The sequence below is a fragment of the Myripristis murdjan genome, chromosome 15 (genome assembly GCF_902150065.1).
Source record: "Myripristis murdjan chromosome 15, fMyrMur1.1, whole genome shotgun sequence".
Lineage (NCBI taxonomy): Eukaryota > Metazoa > Chordata > Actinopteri > Holocentriformes > Holocentridae > Myripristis > Myripristis murdjan.
The window spans coordinates 10,353,913-10,373,879 of NC_043994.1; the positions used below are offsets into that span (position 1 = coordinate 10,353,913).

The 19,967-nt window shown below is 42.6% G+C and overlaps 1 protein-coding gene across 3 annotated transcripts in view; it reads left to right on the forward strand.

The window, feature by feature from the left end:
* Positions 1 to 19,967, forward strand: part of ehbp1 (EH domain binding protein 1) — a 174,881-nt gene that overhangs the window by 56,730 nt on the left and 98,184 nt on the right. For 2 of the 3 annotated variants that reach the window (XM_030070143.1, XM_030070144.1), the window contains exons 6-11: positions 1,994 to 2,175; positions 4,180 to 4,319; positions 5,933 to 6,052; positions 7,613 to 7,753; positions 9,223 to 9,487; positions 13,256 to 13,502. In XM_030070143.1, the coding sequence (XP_029926003.1) occupies positions 1,994 to 2,175; positions 4,180 to 4,319; positions 5,933 to 6,052; positions 7,613 to 7,753; positions 9,223 to 9,487; positions 13,256 to 13,502 (1,095 nt within the window). The remainder of the gene's footprint in view (positions 1 to 1,993; positions 2,176 to 4,179; positions 4,320 to 5,932; positions 6,053 to 7,612; positions 7,754 to 9,222; positions 9,488 to 13,255; positions 13,503 to 19,967) is intronic. The other variant, XM_030070145.1, reaches the window with a different exon arrangement.

Below are 19,967 nucleotides of genomic sequence, written 5' to 3' on the forward strand. Positions count from 1 at the left end.
ATACCCTGCAGTCCTCGGCGATAAGGCTGAGATTGAGTTTGCACCAGAGAGCGAGAGCCTCAGAGATGTGTGTGTGTGTGTATGTGTTTTTACATGTGAAGACATCAGGCACCCGGCGATGTAAAGAGCCTGTATCGCCTTATCTCCCATACACACCAGAGTGTATGTGTATGTGTATATGTATATGTGCTCTCAAAATGGTGTTGTGTGAAAGAGAGCTAGCTGGCCCGCTTTGTTCGGCATTGTGCCCACGAGAGGCTGAGTCCTCAGGGCTCGATTCACAGCTGAGACAAGAAGGTATTTTCAGCCGCACAATAGCACAAGTGTGTGCGTAGGCGTGTGTGTGTGTGCAGTTGTGGCTGCAGTTTTTCGTCACCACAGAGTGAAAAAGAGACACGAAAGAGAGACAAAGAGAGGGATGAGACCGAGATTTAGAAGAGGTGACGCTGAGGAAGGTAGATAAAGAGAGATGGATGTGTCTTTCTGCTTCCCGCTGCTTTCATTCCACACGGCCGGTGAAGAGACAATGTGTGTGTGTGTGAGTGTGTGTGTGTGAGTGTGTGAACTAGTCTCTGATCATCACACTGGATCCTGTTCTAACATCCGCCACAAACACACCAACTCTCTCGCTGAGACACACATGCAAAAGCACATACATATCATTTAACCAGGAGAATACATCACAGTCTCCCATCAGAGAAACAGAATCAGTGAAAACAGAGGAGGAGGAGGAGGCAAAACAGAAAAAGAGGGACATGGCACGCCAGCGGTATCAACACAGCGAGGAGGAGAGCCAGTCTGCTATTCAGTGACAGCGTGGTGCATCCATACCCAGAGGTGCAGCAGACAAAACCCATCAGTTTTCGTTGGAGGGAGGGGGGGCACACAAAAGGCTGGAACATCCCCAACTGTTTAGTTTCCATATCTAGCAGTCACTGACAAGGCTTTGCGGCAGTTCTTATTTTCACACATCATCTTCTGGTGAGCGGTGTGTGTATATACACATGCTCACACACACACACACACACACACACACACACACACACACACTGGGCCCTGTCACCGATGCTATAACTCTTATCGCTGGGTCTGTGGCATGTTCCCAAATTCCAATTTGACTGCTAGCCCCTGGCCCAGAGCACATCTCTGAAAAGAAGTTGAGCAAAAATGGCTTCAGCATGGACCTTTGATAGGAAATATCAGCAAGGATTTCACAACTGAATTCACAATGAGGGACGCAGGAGGACACAGCTTTTAGCTGGATTGGATTTGCCAACCAACAGTGACAAAATCATGGCTTTAAGTTGAAGATTACATTTAGGATAGGAATTCTGATTATTTTACTGGATGTTTTGATCACGGTTGTTAATCAGGATGGTTAGTCTTGATGATTTGAGGACCACAATAATAGTCCTGCCCTTCTTGTATCTTATACGATTGTCTCTTAAATGGACATTGATTTTAGAGCCTGAGTTTTACTGACCTTTAAATATTGATTCTTCAGAAGACAATGTAAAACAGTGAAATGACAGAAAACTGATGTCTTACAGGTTTACAGGATAGCCTCACATGATAGATATTAACTACTTCTCGTGTCCCCATTTTTTTGTCTTCAGTGCCTCACTTTCTTTGTCTTCTCACATTCACCTTCTTCCTCTTTCCTCACTTTCTTTTCCATCTTTCCTCCATCAACTTTTCACCCTTTCATCCTTTTTCATCATTTCCAAAGTGCCTGAATAATACCATGAGTACATATATTTTTAATAAGGCTGGCACTGATGGGAAGTTAACGCCTCACTTTACTGTTCCCCATGGTCAGCTGGAAGGGATTCACTTTCTTGCTCAGTGACACTTTGCTGCCAAAGGGATTTGATCCACATTATCACATTGATGAGTGGGCTCCCTACTCTTTTTGCAACCCTTCAGTTGAATTTACATTATTGGAAGTATTACCAAAATATAATTTCTCCCTTTTTTCTTTCTCTTTCTCCAGGAGTCTCCATCAGGGCGGAGGAAGGCCTTGGCCACCAGCAGTATAAACATGAAGCAGTATGCCAGTCCAATGCCCACACAGACAGATGTCAAGCTAAAGTTCAAGCCCCTCTCAAAGAAGGTGGTGTCAGCCACCCTGCAGTTCTCTCTCTCCTGTATCTTCCTCCGTGAGGGCAAGGCCACGTAAGTCCTTGTCTGTTTTCTCTACATACTTGTTTTAAATGAATGAATTAAGGGTGAAAGTCAAAATCCAACGTCAAAAAATCCAAAGTCAGTGCTTGGGTCCTTCTCAAGAACATTTCTCTCAAACTGTATGAGAGAGACTGAACTTTTTAGAAAGTATGCACTGACAAGTATTTTTGCAGTCATCTTTGCATGATTGATCAGGATACTTAGGGGTTTATTATCCTGTTTGAGTCGGTGTGATTCATCAAAGCAGATGGGCAGTCCAGTATGGTGCTCACATTCTTATGTTTCTGAATCATACTTTGCATGCTGCATATTGAGGAAAAATGTAAAATATCAATTACATGCCTGATGTGGATCTTATCCCCTAGAGTCTGCTGTTGCAGCAGAGAGTAGCTTTGTGCAAAAAATTTGTGAAACAAAAAACGCTTATTTATTTAATATTTTTGACCAAAAGTACTTACATGCATGGGAAGTGGTATGTATGACTCAACAAAAGTCAACAAAAGAACTTGTTTGCTAAAAAGTTGGTACACCTTTATTAGAAGGAATTAAAGGCAGTCTCTCTGGGCTGATGGTACAAAGGAAACAACAGCCCAGAGCCCGGAGGTGGCCTCTATTGAATTTCAACAGCCATGGCTTATATAGTCAGCCAAAGTCAGTGTGTTATTTAAAGCTGAATAGCATTAGCCGGCACAGCTCACCACAGACAGTGAGGGGTTTAGTGTCAGCAGGCAAGGCTATACGTTAGCTTTTTACATTACAAAACCCCAACAGCGTTTCGTGCCGCATGCAACCAAGAGCTGCTTGAAAAGGCCAAGATTGAAGTTTTGATTTGGACTCCATGGGAATTATACTGGACGTGACATTGACCTCGGCTCCCAGAGGAATCACATCAAGCTAATCTGTCTGAGTTGATAGTGGAAGGGAAATGTGTCTTGTTCTATTGATCTGTATACTCTTTGTGAAAAAACACAGATACACACACACACACACACACACACACACACACAAACACGTGCGTATACACACATTTTAACTTAGTTACACATTTCTTCTTTGATGGCACCAAGTTTAATTTAGACAGACACAGACACTGTCACTCAGGCGGTATTTGCAGTTTGTCTTTGATAGTGCCAACTTTCATTTACAGACGCACACTCTCACACACCCAATCACTGTTTGCTGTTTGTAATTCATTCTAATTTGATAGCAACTTTCATTTACAGGCACACACACACACATACACACACACAGACATACACACACACACACACAGCAGCAGCAAGGCCTTTGTTGTGCTGAGGACGGCGGGTCGATGGCGTGTAACCCTTGTTAACCCTTCAGGGAATGATGTCGCCCACACACAAACAAACTCCATCACAGCAGTTCAAATGAGACACTGGGCCTGGGAAACACCAAACACAAAGAACAGAGAGGGGAATATGGCAATGATGATGGAGCAGTGGGATAGAGGAGTGGGGAGAGAGAGGGGGGACATAGAGTACGTATAAGTCTATATAAAATATGAAGTAGAATTGATACGTTTACAAATGAAGGCAGGGGTTTTGGAGGAGAGGGGCAGATAAGATAGAAAAGAAGAAGGGGTGAGACAAAGGCATAAAACATGGGGAGTCATTTTTTTGTGGAGGTGTAGGACGTGTAGAAAATACAGTGTTGATGCTAGTGTGTGCTTTTCATTCATTCACGTATTCCTTCACACATTCATTCATGCAATTTCTGTACTGCTTTTCTTAGTCTCTGTTTTCTGTCTTCTCAACATTGTCTCTTGATTTAGGTGGTTCTTTATTTTCATTTGTCTCATCTAAACATCAAATAAAAATGCAAGCCCATTTGGTACGCTCTTGACAGTGATTTTAGTATTTAAGGCAATTTACCTGCGTGTTATGTCTGTATCAGTCAGTTTCAACTGGATTTTAGTTGATGGTATCTGTAAATGTATATGTGTGTGTGTGTGTGTTTTCTTTTTTCCTGGGCCAGCGATGAGGACATGCAGAGCCTGGCCAGCCTCATGAGCATGAAGCAGGCTGATATCGGCAACCTTGACGACTTTGAGGAGGAGAACGAGGAGGATGAGGAGAACAGGGTCAACCAGGAGGAGAAGGCGGCCAAGATTACAGGTAAAAACTGGCAGCAGCAGCTCGTTTATTCATCTTTCAGTTGGCAGCTACATTTATGGAGTTGCTACTGTGTGTTCATACCGCAAGTAACTCAAGAAACCAATCAGCTGCATCGGCTGATTGTCCTGTCGTCCTCCCCCGCCACGGGCTCCTGGAACTGAAGGGTTAACCCAGACACTACATAACCATGTTAAATATTAGTATGAATTTTATGTTTGTCTATTCTGTCAACCATTCTTATAGCTAGTGAAAACAAATTAATAAGTGGGAGCTCTGAAATTCATTTGAATAGGTAAGAGGCAGAAACTATCTTTATGAGTTGTGCCGTTAACCAGAGACTGTGGCCAGTGGATGGTTTTAGTGCCTTGCTCTGGATTAATAATAATTCATAAATTTGTTTGCTTGCTTGATTTAACTTTTTACCGCTCTCTTAAGTGATGGATAGGCGATGTTCTCATGTAGTCATCCTAAACTGACCACGTTGCCAATAAAAACTCCAAACCCCCAGCTAATCTCAGCAAGCACCTACACCCAGGCTTCATGTGGGGCATCAACTTTGCTTCCTTCTTAATTTCCTCCTGTTTTATGTTTCTGTGTGTGTGTGTGTGTGTGTGTGTGTATACATGCATATGCGAGAATGAATGTGAATTTATGAAATCAAAAGCTTCATTTGTAGTGCTTTGTCAGCTTTTTACCTTTTGCCTCAGTCTCCCCCCATCTTTTTTCCTTCCTCTCTCCTCCTTCCTGCGTTGGTGGACTTGTAGACTGTGGTTTGCTTCTTTCCATCCATACGTGCTGAGGATTCACACTGGGGTCTAATGTATGGGCCCCGCTGCGCGCTGCTTTGCTTAATCCAACTTTTCAAGGCACCGACTCTTGAACGTTAAGCTTTATGCCCCCCCCACCTTCCCTGCTCTTCTTGTCATTTAAATGTATATGCATCAAGTGCCTAAGGCAATGCTCCACTTGCCTTATGCACCGGGTGCATCGTGCATCGCCAAGCTGCCAAAACTCTCCCACTGTCATATTTCTTCGCACATAACCAGCTAACATACTAGCTAACCCAGCAGCAGCAAGACGAAAGCTAGGCTAAACGAATGGTGTGCTGCAAAACCTGTGCTATTTTGAGTCTTTATATATTATGTAAATGCTAGAGATCAAGAGCATATTGTATATTTCCATGAATGTGTGGATCAGTAAATATATGTGGGTAGGTAAGAACTGGGTGCTCTTAACATGAGCAGATAACCAGTCAGCAACCCAGCATTAGTAATGCTAACCTTTCTCAAAATGTTAGCTACGTGTAATAGATGTACTAATGTGACGCTAACCAAAGCAAGCATGGATTTCAGTCTTCACACTAAATATCTATATATCTATATATCGATATATATCGATATATATAGATATAGATAGATATAGATATAGATAATATATGTACACTGTTTACATATATGTAACAGTGAGTGTGCAAATGAGTGAACCTGTGTGTGTGTGTGTGTGTGTGTGTGTGTGTGTGTGTGTATGTGTCTTCTCTCGATGGAGTGTGTTATTTTGCCTTGTTCACTGCTGTTCTTCCTTCCTCCCTTCCTGTATGGCCCTGTCATTTACAGAGATAGTAAACCAGTTGAATGCCCTCAGCTGCTTACATGGGGATGATGATGATGATGATGATGGTGGTGTCCTTAAGCGAGCAAGCAAGGCAACCGCTAAGCCTGCCGCTTCCTCCAAAGGTCTTTTTTTCACCTTTCTTTCATCCCTCTCCTTGTTCCTTCTGTTGACTCTTCTTTCATCATCTCAGTGATGCTTCTGTCATCTCTGCCTTGTCACTCTTTGGAATCCTGTTCCCCCATTTGCTCATTTGTGTTATTCCTTCACTGTCTGCATCTCTCCTTCTCTATTTCTACCCCCACACTTCCCTCAAACTCCTCTTTGACATTGGTATTGTGAACATACTGTGGTCATGTGATGATGTGGTGTTACCATTTATAATAGTACATGTGGTAATGTGCTGTGCAAGGTGCTGTTGTGAACACAGTTTGGTTTTCATCCCTTTGGTTCCTTGTGTCCTTATTTTTGCCAATTGTGCCCCCTGTCATTCTTTTTTTCTGCAATTGGTAGTGAACCAAAAAACTCTAATGTTTAAAAAAAAAATCTTGTCAGGATAAAATCAACATACTCTCAGGCCTCCATGGCCTTAAATTTGAGACCACTTAGCGCGATAGAGGACAAGAGAAGAACCTCTAATTCAAGCAAAACAAATGGCAAACACCAAAAGAGCCGTTAGGAGGGTTTCATTTAACAGAAGGATTTTCTTTTTTGCCTGTTACTGGAAAACACAAAGTAAGTAAGCTAATTTGGGTTTCTTGGGCAAGTCAGGTTATTCCACTTGGATAGTGAAAAAGCATAAGCATAGGAAAATTGCATGCTCACACACACAAACACACGCACACACACACACACACACACACACACACACACACACACACACACACACACACACACACACACACACACACACACACACACACACACACACACAAACATGCACACACACACGCATCTACACTTACACACCCACACAAGCATCTGTACTTGTCATGGCCTAATATGGGTCATGAATGTTGTCTGTTACAGGCAAGGAAAAATGCCACACCTCTTATCACCTACAGCCCACTTGACATAGCCACACTACATGCATGGCCCGACAACACACACACACACACTCTCACACTCACACACTCCACTTCTGGGTTCACATAGAGCTTAGTGGAACTTCTTGGCATTCTCCCGCGCACACATTTACACTCTTTTCTAAGTGACTCACATCCTGGCAACGTGCGATCTGGCTACAGTGAAGATGATGAAGATGAAGTGGACAAGTCTGAGCCTCTCCTGCTAGGATCCCCATAGCAACTCCATACTGTCCTCACTGTCTCCAACGGTAACCCTCCCCACCCCCAGGCCGCACAAATATTTCCCACTGCCATTTCCTCCACTGTCGTACATCCACTGAAGCGGGCTGAGGGGGCAGTGGACCACATAGAGGTTCAGGCAGCGCCTCTTAGGAAGCAGGAGTACTGATACATGACTGAAAACTCTTCATGTGTGTGGTTCACTCCAAAGTGCAGAGTTTGATGTGTTTTATTTTGTGAATTTTTTGTGCATTTCAGTCTCTCTCTGTGACAGTGCCATTTCTTTTGTGTTCAGTAGCTGTGATTTTTCTTGAAAAATTCTCACTCTTTTTCGTTGTTGTCGTGTCTTCATCACCTTACCTGGGAAACCGGCAACAGAGCTGATCAGCAAGCTGAACTTCCTGGAAGACGAGGATCAGGACACGCCCACTGCCATGAGCACCAATCCCTTTGAAGAGCCTGATGATGACCCACATGACCCTAATCACCTCAACCCATTCGGCGACCCCGATGAGGAAGGTATGGACACATCAGCTCCATGAGTGATGCTTATTGTATTAAGTTGTGTTTGAGTGACAGTCACACACACTTATGTGGCTCTGACATTGAGGCGCATTTGCTTGTTTTAGTTACTTTAATCTCAAAATATATAATAAATGAAAATACATGCCATGAATACATCTTCTGTCTTGCCAAATCCTAATCTTGTAAAATGTATCTATTTATTTATTCATTCATTCATAATCAGCATTTTACACAGTGGTTTTGTAACTAGATAGGAATATACTAGACCGCTGTTGGATAATTTTAAATTTGGCCTGTTGATAAATGAACACAACTCTAATTATGTGGCTCTCAAACATATAAGCTGTTATAGAGATTACAAGATTGCTATTTTTTTATCGAGTTACATGTGTGTCTGTTTTTGTCAGTTTATTCCTTGGTCTCTCTGTGATTGTGTTACACAGTTCATTCAAACTGTGGTGTGTTTATTTGGGTATGTGGCAGCATTGCTGTGTGAGCTTTGGCACCAAAAAATTGCATCAAGACATGTGAAAATGCTAGTCTGGCTTCCTCCAAGTGAACTGCAGAGTGGTTTATGAGCAGTGAGACAATAATCTGAACCAACCACTAGGAACAATCTCAAAACGCAAGACTTCATAGTTATAATGAGATGGATGTTGACATCTGATACCCAGCAGTTCTTCATGCTTGAAAAGCCTAGTATAGGAAAATGAACCAAAGGCAGACAGCGGACTGATGCTCATGTTTAGCTATTTCTCCATGTGGCCTTAATAACCCACCCTCCTAAAAATCTGTATCTAAGTTACCAAAACTCTGTCCATTTAACAAGCTTAAGGTGTTTTCACAAATTCCTTGTTTGGTCCAATTGATTCTAGCTCTGGTGTGTTTACCCCCTTCATGCGGTTCATTTGGCAAAGTGTGAAGCCAGCAATCACTCTTGGTGTGGACCAAAGCAACTGAGGAGGTGGTCTTGGAATGGTCACAAATGTACTCTGTCGCGGATTGTTTGTGGCATGATCTGGAACCGACCTAAATCTGACAAACTATATACGTGTGTTTTGGGCTAAAGCAGCTCCTGTATTTCAGGTGGACATTATTCGCTTACACATTTTGATTCATTTGAAGTTTTTACAGTGTGAAACTAAACCAGCTGATAATTGCAGCAAAGCATCAGCTATTCCATTGACTCGCAAAAAAGCAAATGGACTACAGTTGTGAAAACGCCCTTTAAGTGCATTGGACTTTTACTTTTAATTGGGTAGTGTGCATCTAAACAAAAATATAAAAATCCAACAGAGTAAACTCTTAACTTTGATTCAGACCAAAGAAAACAAGCTAAGTATGACCACACATTAAAACTTCAAAGATTTTGGGCTGGAGTCTTTCTTGGGAGACCAATGTTAAAAGTGTTTAGACTTGCATTTACCAAATATCATAATAAATATTTTCTGTCTCTCAAACAGAGTTGCCTGCCCAGCACATCCTACGGCAGCAAGTCGATGACGATTCATTCTACGACCATGACCCCTCAAACCCCTTCAATGAGCCAGACGTACCTGAGACGCACACGCCGCCAGGGAACCCCTTCGATGAGCCAGAGCAAGACATGGACCCCCAGCCTGACCCAGAACCCCCCAAGCCCAGGCAGAGGAAAGGTGTGCGGCCAGTTGACATGAGCAAGTACCTGTACGCCGACACCTCCCGCAACGAGGACGAGGAGTTGGATGAGTGAGTATGGGAAAAAGTGAGGTCTGCTTGAAGGGAGAAGGAAGCAGGACATTTGTGTAAAGAGTATAAGTAGGCTTGTCACTGCTTGCTTGTGTATACTATATGTTTAACCTTTGATGTACTTGTGGTGTGTAAGTCGCACTATTTACTATAGGAAGTTAGATAAACACACTTGTCTAAGCTATGGCACAAAATAGGATCCTGACAGTGTTTCCTTTAAGTGTCTTTGAGTAGCTCAGGCTAAAAGCACTGGGAGGATACAGGCTCCCTGGCAGGATGACTGTTGGCAGGCTGTCCTGTAGTCTCCTTATAGAGGGCCACTTGTAGCCCCCCCACCAAGGGCAGAGTGACGAGGCAGCTCTTTCAACGGGAACAAGGACCCTGTTGTTTCACTGCATTCTTTCACCTTGTCCCCCTCCTTTTGCCTCCCCGTTCACTGCTTCTCTCCCCTCTCTCGCCTTCTCCACCCCCCTTCACCTTTCCTCCACACACCGTCCCTCTCTTCATTTTTTTTTTTTTTTTGGCTCTCTTACCCTTTCTCTCCTCCCTCTCTCTTCTCTTTCCTTATTCCCTATTCTGTTTTTTTCCCCCCTGTCCTTCCCCCTTCCCTCTCTGCTTCCCTTCTTCCATTGTTTTTCCCACCCTGTCAAATTCTACATCCCTGCATTGTAGTGCCGGCATTTTGGTTCAGGAGGAATACTGGTTACTTTGAATTTGAACTTGAGGATGTGCAGCACTACAGCAGTAATTTAAAATAAATACAAAACTTGCATTTATCTGTCCCTATGATTGCAATTTAAACTCTGAGCAGCCACTTCAGAGTTTTTGTAGTGATATTTTTAAGGAATGGAAACAACATCAAAAGTTATTGCAAAGCATGAAAATTGTTTCCTGCATTGGAATGTCCTCTGCTGTTTTTCTGACACATTTTACATGATTTTTTTTTTTTTTTCTGCCAGATTAAAATTTTTTCCACTTCTGCTGTGGAAAGCAGATAGCACATAAAAATGTCAACAAAAAGACACTATGTATAGTTATTTCTTATGTCCTTTTCCCTCACAGCATCCTGGGATGTTATATTATGATGATCAATCCATCCATTTAGGAAGCAAATCACACCAAGCCTCATACATGCGGATGTCCTATTAGCTGTAACCTTAATAGTGTCAAAAAATAGGCGTGTTTACATTCTGTGTTCAATATGGCAGATGACATGATGCACAAGGCTGAATGACTCTAGTTAAACAGGCAAAGCAGAGCCCTGATCTTTACCAGGGTTGTTTTGCAGGGAAGACTTGCATTGAACCTTTGACACACGTTGATTTTGTTCTTCCTAGGTCACTAGATTGGTGTGAAAAAGCTAAAAAGAGCTAAGCAGTTCCCAAAGTGAGCACCTGCTCTCTCCCTTGCAGTGCTTAAGAACGACACCGGGGTGAAATTAGCAGTAGATGAATTTAGGTCCCTTTCATTTACTAGAAATTGCCCCAGTGAGAGAACAGAGTATCTGAATGACTGTGCATAATACTTTGATCAAATGTTCGACTCCCCTGAGGTATAGTCCCTGGACAACATCCTACAACACAGGAATCAATGCCTTAAAACTTCTTTTCAGGTCAGTGAAATATGCTTTTCTTTAATTGTATCAAAGAATCAACATCAGTAGAATCAACTTGGTGTTGTACTGGGGAAAAAAAGTTTACCAACCTCAGTCCTAAATGAATTGAGAATTTTGTATAAAATAAGGAAAAAGGCCTTCCCAACAGAAAGGGAACACAGGTATTATGCACGCTACAACAGTGAAAACATTTCATCAGCAACTCAAAGGTGCAGTGACAAAACCCATGTTGTAATACTACCATCAGGGATGTCTTTCAGTTTCTTCTCTGCATGTTTTAACTCCGGGATCTTTGTGTCGACCTCTGCAGAGTTTTCACCAACGTGAATGCATCGCTGATTAGGTGTGACCTCATTACAAGAGCGACAGTGCCCGAAACATAAATGTAAACTAAGTTCTGAGTTTTGAACCAGGCTCACAGACAGACAGCGGTATGTTCTGGTACTCCCAGCTGTCTGAAGATGGACAGGTTATTGACTGGTGTATTTCTTCAGCTCTGTCGCTTACATCAGGAGCAGCTCTGTGCAGAATAGAAGGTTCAAGAGGGCAGTGCAGTGTTTTGACTGGGGCCTTTTCACATGTCTTTTGCCTGCACTGGTCTGTTGAAGACCCTGTATAGGCCTGCCTGCTTTTCTTTCTTCTCTTCTATTCTTTCTTTTGCTCTCTCTCTATGCTGGGGTTAGATAGACACTGAGGAGCCCTAACCCTCTCTTTCAGCTAGATACATAGTCAATCAGTTCACTCTACTTCTCTGTCTCACTCTTTGCCTTCTGTCTCTCCTTCTGTTTCTCTCTGTCTCCTTATATGTCCCACTCTCTTGTGTGTTTGTTTAGCAGTGTTTGTCACCTGTTGAGTGAATGTCTTAAGGCACTGCCTCTGCTTTCAGGCCCACAATCATGCCTATGTATTGATAACATTGTGGTATTTGTAAATAAAAGTGCCGTTGTGTGTGTGCGTGTGTGTGTGCGTGTGCTTGTGTGTGTGTTTGGGTGTAAGCTTGCGTATATGCCTGTCTGTTTGTCTGTCACTAGTCTGACCTGGGCCGTAAGGATATGAGGTCACTCAAGCTTGACCTCAGTGCACCTGCATCCTCTATCTATTACCTTACCTGTTGTGTGAGTGCTGCTCATTGTATTGCACCAAACTCTCATTTTCCATCTTGCTATCTCCTTAAGCTGTTTTGAACAACAGGTAGCTTCATTCAGTCAGTCTGTTTGGTTAAAGACTGAATTCAGCATTACTGGTGCTAGGGATGTAGTTAACAATCTTTGTTGTATTGTTTTGTTCTTAATTGTACTACGAAGAAAAAAGAATGCACGTGTTGGGTTACTGTTGTATAAAAATCATAATACCCTTGGGTGTGTTTTATTGGCAATGTGGGTGGTAACATTGCATCTCTGTAGTAGATATGACCATACATTAACTACATATTGAGAAGTGGTTGTGGATGCTGGTGGAATAAACTAGCAGTAGCCTATTTCTAAGCTGACTAGTTCTCCTTCAAGTGCCTACCTACTTGAGAAATAAACATCCACTAATCTGTACAGTGAATAAGATCTTTGTTAAAGTATTTTTCTTGATTTTTCTGTGTCTTATGTCTTAGTTTCTAATGCTGAGTGGATCAGGATGTTAAAGACATTTAAGTTAAGGTTTCAGTGACACTGGGTCGCTGTCCTTCAAGAACCTGCCTATTTGAGAAATAAATTTCCGTTGGTCTGTGCAGTTACCAGGTCTAGAATAGAAGCAAAACCGTTTTGCATGAAGGACAACACAAATAGTATCTAGCTATCAAGCTAATCACTTCAAAATGGTTTATTATATTTGGAGAAGAGTTTCCTCTCTGGTTTTAAGTCCTGCCCTTAATTGGAACATCTGGTTGTTCCAAGCATAGTGAAGAAGAGTCGCGGATTCGGGTCTACTGCTCTTGTACAGACTCAGGACTTTTTTATTATGTTATGTTTATGTCATGTGTCTGATTTGCTTTTTGAAACATTTGACCATATGAATTTATTAATATGTTATTTTTATCCTCTTATCTGTGCAAGTTAGTGTGAATTTAAAAAGGAAAAAACTAGTGAAACATTCATACAATTACTAACATGATATATATTTACCCTTTCTTTCTCTCTCTCCCCTCCTCTGTCCTTCCTCAGATCCAACCCATTCTATGAGCCAAGGACCTCAAGCCCGGTGCAACCCCCTGCCAGTGGCTCCTCCCTTGATGTCGGCAGCAGCCAGAAGAGGAGGGCCCCCCTGCCGCCCAGTTCTGGCCCCGGCCTTGGCCCCAGTCCCCTGGCCCCCAAACCCAGCTCTGGCCCAGACAGGGAGAGAGCGCAGCCAGCCGGGCCCAGCCCAGTATCAGCACTCATGGGGAGAGAGCTGGCCTCCTCCTCCCCCAAGGTAAGAAAGCGTCACTTATGTCTAATAAAGTCCATTCATCCCCCCAAGGCCATTTTTACGGCAAGCATAAAAGCGTTCATTGCATCAACAACATGCCCAGCATCCTGGATTTCAGAGTGATTTTTCTCCAAAGTCAGGTAATCCCAGTTATCGTGGTTATGTCATTGAATATTGCAGAAATTTACAGCTGAATGATCTTGTCAGCAAATTGTCAGAGTATTTTTCCAGGTTTTTCTATGTCTTGTGGCCTAGTGCCTAACGCTGAGTGAATCAGGACATTAAAGGAATTTAAGTTCACATTTTAACTTCTAGGTTCCAAAGGATAATTGCTTTTGCAGCAAGTATTAAAAACAACTTTACATGAAATCCTAAGACTGACAGGTGCACCAAGCGGCAATGAGCTGCTAGTGCAGTGCGTCCATGCACAGTGTCAGGTGAGCTGCATTATGCAGACATCAACATCTTCATCAGCATCATGGCATAATGATAGTCGAACAGCCTCAGCCTTCCTCCTCCCTTTTTCAAATATAGGAGGCCTAAAGCAGTGGGTATAAAGGAGGTCTTCTTGGCAGTAGTGAGTTTGAACTGATGGCCAGAGGGTAATACCTGAGGAATAGTCACAGTCAAAGATAATGGCATGAATGTAACATTATTTTAGAGTCTGCAGTGGATTCTTTATGGAACAGACTTGCAATAAAGATCGTTTCATTTTTTAGCTTTTATTTTACCCAAGCTTGGCTAAGAAAAGACCAGAGTTAATGAATTTGCCAAGTACAATAAATGTGAAGGAATTTTCTGTGATGGCATTACTACAGAGACATACTAACAATACAGTACCTACCAGCCGCAAACTTTTACCACAAAATCACAGAATTCCCCAACTCTTTGCTGTGTACTTTTAGCTCTTCTCCATTGTAGTTCCTTTGTAACAGTATGTGTTATAATAAGTTAGCAGCTTGGGGGATTTATGTGTGTGTGTGTGTGTGTGTGTGTGTGTGTGTGTGTGTGTGTGTGTGTGTGTGTGTGTGTGTGTGTGTGTGTTTGTGTGTGTGTGTGTGTGTGTGTGTGTGTGTGTGTATTTGCATGTGTGTGTCCACATCCAGTGGCCCTTACATTAGCTTTTTTTCCGCCTGCACAATCCCATCTTCTGTCCCATTCTGCATGCTCATGAACCTCTCTAGCTCCTCATTTGAATATAGGTATTTGTTTATTGGGGTGTTTTCGTATGTTTATTTATTTATTTAAATTAGGTAAATCATAGCTGGGTCTAATTAAATGCCTGATGGTCACACACACTCACTGCAGGAGCCGGACCACTGGTGGGGAATGATTGGCTGGGTGTGTTGGGATGGGTGGGGGTTTAGAGTGTGTGTGTGTGTGTGTGTGTGTGTGTGTGTGTGTGTGTGTGTGTGTGTGTGTGTGTGTGTGTGTGTGTGTGTGTGTGTGTGTGTGTGTGTGTGTGTGTGCGTGCGTGTGTGTGTAGGGGCCCAATGAGCCTATGTGGGGCTTAAACACACGGGGCTTAACTACAGCAGAGCAATCACAAGGGGGTGTTACGCCCCCCCCATGCACGTACACACTCATACACACACTGTACAGTTAGATATACACACACAGACACCCACAGGGCCCTCCTCCCCATGCAGCTGGCTAGCTGACTGTTTTAGTGTAGCTGGGCGGTGACGCTGGCCGTCCATGTAATTATGGCACAGTGCCTTTATCACCCAGCTGCAGTTGCTTGTGACCGTGGGTGAGGGGGCCTAAACCACTTTAATTACCCAAAGCCAGTGGCCTGTGGTGGGCCACACTTCGCCAAGAGATGCCCCTGCGTCTGGAGCTCAGGGTGGAGGGAGGAGGGGGGGATGCAGAGAATGAATTGTGGAAGAAGTTGGGGGGAGGGAGGGGGACGGTGAAGGAGAATAGGTGAAAGATAGTGGAGGGTAGAGGCGAAGAGAGAAGTGGGGGGAAGAGAAGGAAGAAAGGGAATAGAAGAGGGAGAGATAGGATGTTCACAGTAAACAAGGATAGGCCTACAGGGTTTGTTGACATATACAGCCAGTGTGAATAGGTTTCTCTTTTTATTCACACCAAGCACCGTGACTGACACACACACATACATAAACTCACACACACACACACACACACACACACACAAAATATATACACGCGCCTCAGCCATGTGTAGGCTGTGAGATGACCTTTGAATGTATGAAGTCAGAGAGGATTAAGCGAGACATTCCCACTATGAGAGGCCAAGACGAAACCAACACATCATCACACTATGAACGTGTGCAGAGTGTAGATGTGTGTGCATGCGAGCGTGTGTTTGTATATATCTGTTAGCATAGGTTCTAGTATGCCGAAGGCTCAGTTCAGTGAATATGTATTTGAGCAGTTGTAACCCTCCCCCAAAACATGGTTAACCTCTGCCTCTCTCATACAAGAGGTTTGTGTGTGTGTGTGTGTGTGTCTGTGTTTGTATGAGAATGTGTAGTTTCCATGTATATTCATTTCTATCAAATGTTTGTGTGGGAGATGAGGCTGTAGTGCCAAGGAAAAAAAAAACAAAAACACCCAGACAACTAGGTCTAATCTCCAAATGTGAATAGAAATTGATACATTGAAAATCGTTTCCCGTTTATGCATTTACAACATTCCCTGAAGGGTATGGAATATCCCATGCATTTCGTTGAATGAAATCATGTCTTTCCCAACCAAAAGATTAGCACGTCTTGTTTTACATTTACATTTTACACATTTACTCAGTGCTTATATCCACAGCAATTTAAAACGAGTGCAGTAGAGGAATAAGCTTAAATTCCTTGATCCCCAAAGTCACACGCAACCAATAGGAAGGAGTGCAAGGGTCAGAGCTAAAGTACTGACAATATTCCTGTGACCATAGTAGGATCATGTAACAGAGAAAAGGTAGTAATAGAAATATGAGCCATGAGCCAAGGAGAGAGGTGGATAGGATTTTTTTCCCCAAGGTAACAGCAAATTTGATGAAGTGGGGGTGAAAGATGCGGCAAAGGGGACATCATTCAGTTGGTAAATAATGACACAAGGTCCTTAAACATGTTCAGTACATGTTTCAAAAGAATTGCATCTTTTTTTTTTATCTAGCTAGCTAAAGTCGCTTTGCCCTTTCACTTGTGCATTCACTCAGTTAGGAAGGGCTTCGAACTTTGCCTCAGTTGTAGTTGTATCCTCCTTGTCATTGCATTATAATCATCCACTTCAACACCAGCCTGTAGCAAATCAGGACATCTACAGAACATATGGTGCGTGCTCACTTACTCTACACACAGGTATTACACAAATGGATTGGATTTACATTAAGCCCTAACAAGAGCCGAACATGCCGAACATTTGCCATGTTCTCTAATGCCAGTTTTTGAGCAGGCCACAACAGCATTGAACCACTCAAATTCTGTTAATTATAGAAACATTTGGATCTGTTGACAAGACAGTCCACCCCCAAACAGGTGCCAGTTTCCAGTTCAGTTCCCAGTTTGTCAACATGTAGCACACATAGCCGTTGTATCACTTTTCTTGATCATAACCGTTTAGATGTAAATGGCCCTTTCTTGTTCTTGATGCCTAAGACACTAACTTCCTGCAGAGTGTAACCTGGAATGTCTACAACAGTCCTCCTTCTTGGTCTTCTTCTCCCTGCCAGATTCATCCATCATGTTATAGTAGAAGACAGTTTGCTCCAGCTGTGTGTGACCCTGTCTTGATGTTTCAGACAATAGCACAATGTCTGACCTTAGCAAAGTCTTTGCAATGAATACCACCAATGAATTCTGACCTTTTCACTCCTATTCTGTTATGGATTTTGCCATGGTTTGAACTTGGGTAATGGTTTGGTGTTTCATCTTCCTTTAGACCTTAATTTACTCAGGGAAGATTTGCTTAGTATGCTTGCATTTTTTTTATTGTTAAACCTGAGTTTGCCCTGAAAACTCAGTCTTTTACACTTGACCACTGAACAGCGGGACTGCAGTTAGTGAAGGTTAAGTGCTTTGCTTCGGCAATGCCTTCACCTCAATCCAGCAACTGTCAGGCCCTCTCATTTGAAATTAAAAATGACACTTACGTGTTCGGTGATTCTGCTTGCAATTTGACATCTTTCTACAAGTTGATGAAAGTGGCTGTTCAGCCTCTCGCTAGATGTCTCGTGTCTCCCCTGCCAGTGTCTCCATTGTCTTCTCTGTGAGATGTAGATTCGCAAAGGCATCGAGTTCAAGTTTAGCATCTGTGAAGGAGCTGCAAGGATGGAAACGTCTACGGGGATTAATTTAAATGAACAGAGGAAGTTCCTGTCGGGCGGGTTGCGAGCTCTGTCTGGTCCGATTCAGTCCATCTCTTTCCCCGAGGGCTGATTTCACCCCTTTCTGCAATTCGGCGATCCCCTGCTCCTCCTTTTCTTTCATCTCCATCTCTGTTCCGTAGTCAGACTGCTCTACACTTAGATGCTCTGATCTTTGGATTTTCATCAAGTTTCCGCTTCATGAATTATTTGCCTTATTTTCATATAAAGAAAAGTTGGAAGCTGGCCGACGTCTGTGGAGAAAAGTTTGAGCAAAGAAGTTCTATATTATCTTAATATTTACATAAAGACTGAGAAAGAGTTTGGCTTTTTCAACTTTCAGCTGCTCACATTTAGTTGGCCTCAAATTCATGCACGCGTGCATCTTTTGGTTGTTGTTTCATATAATCCAGAGTCTATGGGATTGAGGGTTTTTTTTTCGTACCGTATGTTGTTTTTGTTTATATGATCTCATTCCATATGGTTGTACCAGTGCAAATTAACTAACTAAAGAAACTGTAGTCTGTTAAACATTATTCTAACGTTCTTTCTGTGTCACGTTTTCTTTTTCACACATACATGCTTCCCTCCCACCCCCCACCCCCATCCTCTATAGAGGTGACAATGTGAACCAACACCAGAGGTATGTTCCTTTTTCCCCTCCAGTTGAAGGGCCCGTGTGATTACTCAAGTTAATCAAAGGGTTCAAATTAAATAGTTTTGGAGGTTCTAAGAGCTCCCACGCTGGGGGGAGGCAGAGGCCAGAGCTCTCTTTCCACTCCCAGCCTTTGTTTTCACAGCCCCTCCTTCAGTGCAGGCTACCTCCAAATTGAAATTAGAATAAATTAACATTATTTAATTGAGTTCGCAGAAGGCTGCGATATTTCTTAATTAGCTTTCACAGGGGTTCGCGGCAGGAGAGGACCGCACTGGCACTGTGGAGTTTTGCTGTGGTCGGCGTGACGTCGGAGGGGTGTTTTTAGAGGACAGAGGGGAACCCAAGAGACGAGGACAGCCAACTCCTGCCTTCTGACCTTTAACCTTTTAAAGGCCTCTTGTCTTTTTATCATTTTCTCCATTCCAAGTTATTTCTGTCCTCTCTAACTGATAAGTAGGACAAACCTTTTCACAAAGTGTTGCGGATCTAGGACATAATATGCGTAAGGCTTTGGTAGGTAGTGTTGTTCTTAGACAGCTTTGAAAAGGCAATGCTGTATGGCTAAATGTTGTCAGATTATGAAATTTGAAGCTAATCCATGTTTCAGTTGATAAAATCAAAAAAGAAGTGCCTGCATCCCCATTGGGAAGATGGCTTTGACAATACATTTTCTTTTGCGGAATGGAATGAAGTTGTTTCAAAAATTTATGCTTCTTCTATCTGTGCTCGTCATAGCCTTATTTAATTAAAGCTTATTCATAGAGTTTACCGGACTAAGATAAGACATGCAAAAATAAAGCCTGACATAAATCCTCTCTGTGACAGATGCCATCAGGCCAGCGCAATGCTTATCCCTATGTTCTGGTCTTTTCCCTCTTTGATTCAGTTTTGGGAATCTATCAAAACCTTTTCTTTTGCTTCAGATAAATATATTGATCCTTACCCTGTAGTAGCACTTTTTGGTATCATGCCTGCGGGTTCTCCAAACTGAGAAATGCTCTTGTCTTCTCAGCATTACTCGCTAGGCAGCTCATTCTTCAGAATTGGAAAGAACAGAATCCCCCTACCTTTATTCAGCGGATGAGAGACGTGATGAGCTTTTGGCACCTTGAGAAAATTAGATAGTCAAGGAGCGACGATACTGAAATGTTTGAAAAAATTTGGAATCCTCTCCAGTCTTATTTCATTTTCTTGAGACCTGATGAGTTGTCCTCTCTAACTTAAAACTGTACTGTTTATATTGTTTCTTAAAAAATATGTCAGCCTTAACTTGTTTTTTTTTTTTTTTTTGCACATTTTAATGTGCCAGTAGATGCATCTGTATGTCTGTATGTATGCATGTATGTATACATATGCATCTATACATATATATGTGTGGGTGCGTGTGTATTTGCATCTAATTTTCTTTTGCATCCAGATTCTGTAATTTAATTCAATCTCATATTCATTGTACATACTGATTATTCTGCATTTGTACCCTCCCTTTTTGTTC